General features: G+C 42.1%; 1 protein-coding gene across 1 annotated transcript; it reads left to right on the top strand.

Moving 5' to 3' along the window:
• The first annotated feature begins 764 nt into the window (after nucleotides 1-764).
• LOC112072078 (probable vesicular acetylcholine transporter-B) lies at nucleotides 765-3810 on the top strand. The gene has a single exon (XM_024139494.2). The coding sequence runs from the start codon at nucleotides 1381-1383 to the stop codon at nucleotides 2971-2973; it is 1593 nt and encodes a 530-aa protein (XP_023995262.1). The 5' UTR covers nucleotides 765-1380; the 3' UTR covers nucleotides 2974-3810.
• Nucleotides 3811-4220: the final 410 nt, after the last annotated feature.

Genomic DNA, 4220 nt, shown 5'->3' with positions numbered 1-4220 from the left:
AAATAAACAGAAATACCTTATTTACATAATTATTCACCCCTGTATTTTGGGAGTTTCTTCCATTGTTCTGTGCAGATCATTTCAAGCTCTGTCAGGTTGATTGGGGAGCGCCGCTGCACAGCTATTTTCAAGCCCCCCCCCCCCCCAGTATTATATTATTACATTCATGTTTAATATATGGCAATATTATATATGATTATATTATGATAATATAAGCAGACAATAGGCTATGATTCCCTTTATGGGACATAACGTATATACTCCGTCAGGTAGTAAATATTTTACATTAAAAAAATGTCTGCAGGTATCGATATTTAATCAGGATGTTTTAGGTTATATTGGAAAGATTGCTGAGACTGGATAAATGCGTACTTTTTCAACAAAGCCAAATCCACAAACTAAGGATAGCCTTCTCGATTTGAAAAGAACGACACACATAGACCTAATTAGACATATATTAGTTATTTTCTAGGTACTCTATATTGTCAGTATATTAACCTATGGTGATTAATGAATTGTAAAGAAACAGTGACACAGTCAATCGTCCATATTAGGCTTTCGATATAGGCCTATACATCTGGAATGTTACAGAATATACGTTGATGCACTTCGGGAAAGTCAAGGATTGAAGCAGTGTGCACTGCTGGGAGGGTTTTCCTGCGCTCGTGTATGGAGGAGTCGTGATGACGCTCACTAATGCAATTTTCTGAATTAGCATAAAGGACGGCAACTGGCAAAGGATCCACTTGGGGGCAAGTTGCTGATGCGTCATAGCCCTTGGTGAAATTGAGAGAGAGAGAGGAGAAAAAAATAATAAAATAAACAAARATCGACAGACCTGCGAGTCAATGCGTAAGTACCAATGGCAACGAAGCCCTTCGTGATCTCAGAACGGAACCCACACGTGCTACAGGTGATACAGTAGGAGATATGAGCATTGGAATCGGACATGTAGGGTCCCAAGTTCCATAAACAACTTCTAAAAACACGTTTCCATAGAAACTTGACATGGACTATTAGAGGTTGAAGTCTTTACACCGTGTAGAGAAGAGCAGAAATATATTGCACCACTTCACTACTCCGGACCATGAATCAGCGCCTAATGTGAGCGCGAGGGGGGTGAAACAAGACCAACCACGGATGAAGCCCGCAGCATCTCGCGCGCTGTCAGAAAAACACACGGGAGGAAAGTTCCAAGTCTGCTGCCCCTTTGTCTTTCGCACCGCGTAAGTGAACCAAGAAACAGCTACGTAAATATTCAAGGATAGTATTATCTGTGGTGCTGAGATATCTGTATAAGAGAGCAGAGACGAGAGAGGACAAGAAAACAACACTGCCGATTTGTATTGACAACAACAACAACAACAATAGCAGATCATCATGGATACAGGGGGGTCCTCCGGGCTGGCCAAATCAGCCGCTGTAAAACTGTCCGAGATGGGAGAAAAAACCAAACAGTTTGGCAACAAAATGAAAGCCCCCGACCACCAAAGACGGATTATTTTAGTCATTGTCTGCGTGGCTCTCCTTCTAGACAATATGCTCTATATGGTTATAGTCCCGATTATTCCCGATTACCTTGCTGATTTAGAGCTTGAGCAAGCAGAGCACGTCCACCTAGATATACATCAGAATTATTCAATCAACACCACAATGAGCTCAGCCCAAGCTAAAATCAACAGGGACAATTTAGACGTTCAAATAGGAGTACTTTTTGCATCGAAGGCTATCCTGCAGCTTTTGGTGAACCCGTTGTCGGGAACTTTCATAGATCGTGTTGGATACGACATCCCCCTCCTGATCGGACTAACCGTCATGTTCTTCTCTACGTGTATATTTGCTTTTGCTGAGAACTACTCGACGCTGTTTTTCGCCCGTAGTTTACAAGGTCTGGGCTCAGCTTTCGCCGACACCTCAGGAATTGCCATGATAGCAGATAAATACACCGAAGAATCGGAGAGAAGTAAAGCTCTCGGTATCGCCCTGGCGTTRATCTCTTTCGGGAGCCTGGTAGCGCCACCCTTTGGGGGTATCCTGTACGAGTTTGCAGGTAAAAGAGTACCGTTTATCGTTCTCGCCGTGGTTTGCCTTATAGACGGGATTCTGCTSTTGACAGTGATCAAGCCGTTCTCGAACAGGAATAGAGACAATATGCCGGTGGGCACCCCCATCCACAAACTCATGATTGACCCTTACATAGCTGTTGTGGCAGGTGCCCTGACAGTGTGTAACATCCCCCTGGCCTTTCTGGAGCCCACCATAGCCAACTGGATGGAGAGCACCATGCATTCAACTAAGTGGGAAATGGGATTATGTTGGCTGCCCGCTTTCTTCCCACATGTTCTGGGTGTCTACATGACCGTCAAACTGGCTGCTAAGTACCCCAACCTGCAGTGGTTCTATGGAGCTTTGGGCATGGTCATTATCGGGGCCAGCTCGTGCACCATTCCAGCATGCAAAACATTCGGTCAGTTAATCGCCCCGTTGTGCGGCATATGTTTCGGCATCGCTCTCGTGGACACCGCCCTGTTGCCAACTCTTGCCTTTCTGGTCGACGTGCGTCACGTGTCCGTGTACGGCAGCGTCTACGCTTTAGCTGATATCTCCTATTCTGTCGCGTATGCCATGGGTCCTATCGTGGCGGGAAATATAGTGCACAACTATGGGTTTGTCCAACTCAACCTGGGCATGGGCCTCGTCAATGTCCTGTACGCACCGGCCCTGCTGCTGCTCCGCAACGTGTGCCAAATGAAACCATCCTACTCTGAGAGAGATAACCTGTTGGTGGACGATGATGAACCCGAGGATCTGGATGATACCATGAAAATGGAGGAGCGGAGAGGCAAGAAGAAGGGCTATAGTTCAGCGGGGGACTGCTTGCCTGTGGTGGTGGATGAGAATGGAGGGTTCGACCCGTTTAGAGCACAAACACACGCCTCTGTAGATGAATTCTCTGGTCCAGAGTACAGTTAGAATATTCAGATTACATCTAGAATACTGTAGCAATACTTAGAACGTCCCCGAATCCATTACCGAGAGTTCGAGAATTTGGACACATTCCGTTCGTATTTAAGTACCTGCCAAAAGAGTTGGGTAGACAGTCACTTCACTCTGTAATGTAGGGCTACTGGTGTACAATATACACATACCAAATCACCTAATCATGATGGTGTGACCCGTTTCCAAAGGTGATTTTATTTTGACTGTAATGTCATGGTCTTTGAACACGTCTTCTATGTATGTAATATGTTTCTTCTGGCCGTCTAATTTGAGTACTATTCTGAAAGGTCTAATACAATTCACTGTGTGCGCATACCTACTGCAGAGGATTGTACAAAGGTAAATAGATAAATGTATGTAAAATGTTATATTGATATGATAAATACACGACCAACTATCAACGCATCACAAAAATAACTCCGTTTTTAGTTTTGTCAACCTATGATTGCGTTTATCATTTCGTTGACATATTGACAATAATTTTAATTTACATTTTTTGTAATTGGGTTTTTTCTTTTCCATATCTAATTTCGAAACGTAATTGTGACATCTGTATTTTTCATTTAAGTTATGTTTTGTTTTCCTGAAAATGTAGTGTATTATATTGGAATGCGTTTTGTACATATGTGAATATTTACATAGTAAATTATTAAATTGTATGTGTGCCTGTGCATATTTGAGCGTATGCGTGATGTATGCGTGTATTGTCAAAGCATAAGTATCCGTAACAGCTCAATAACAACTTCCTATATCCTGAGTAGATAGACATATATTAATTTATCGACTATAGTTATAATAAATTGTATTTAAATATAACCGTGTTTTGTGTGTGTCATAATTATTTATAGTGAGATGATTAAAATATATTTTTATCAAACGAAGGCCATAATATGACCAAATAAACAAGTTGATATGAATCCTTATGCAAAACTTGTAATCCCCATGTTGAATAGAAGAGACAAGACCCACTGGGTACAGACGTCAGTTCAACGTCTAGTTTTGATTTACATTTGGTCGAGTTGTCAACTAACGTGAATTCAACGTGAAATCAAAAGCAACGTTCACCGTGTCGTTGGATTGAAGGTTAAAAGTTGGGTAAAAAAAAGAAGAAAACGAAATTCCTTTACATTCAAGAGCTTTTTCAAATCCAGTCAGTTTTCCAAGTTGATTCAACGTCATCACGTCGAATGTTTCTTGTTGAAATGACGTGGATACAACGT

Source organism: Salvelinus sp. IW2-2015, unplaced genomic scaffold (assembly GCF_002910315.2).
Source record: "Salvelinus sp. IW2-2015 unplaced genomic scaffold, ASM291031v2 Un_scaffold1817, whole genome shotgun sequence".
Lineage (NCBI taxonomy): Eukaryota > Metazoa > Chordata > Actinopteri > Salmoniformes > Salmonidae > Salvelinus > Salvelinus sp. IW2-2015.
Note: the sequence above shows the minus strand (reverse complement) of the source record. Positions and strands in the feature narration are given on the sequence as shown.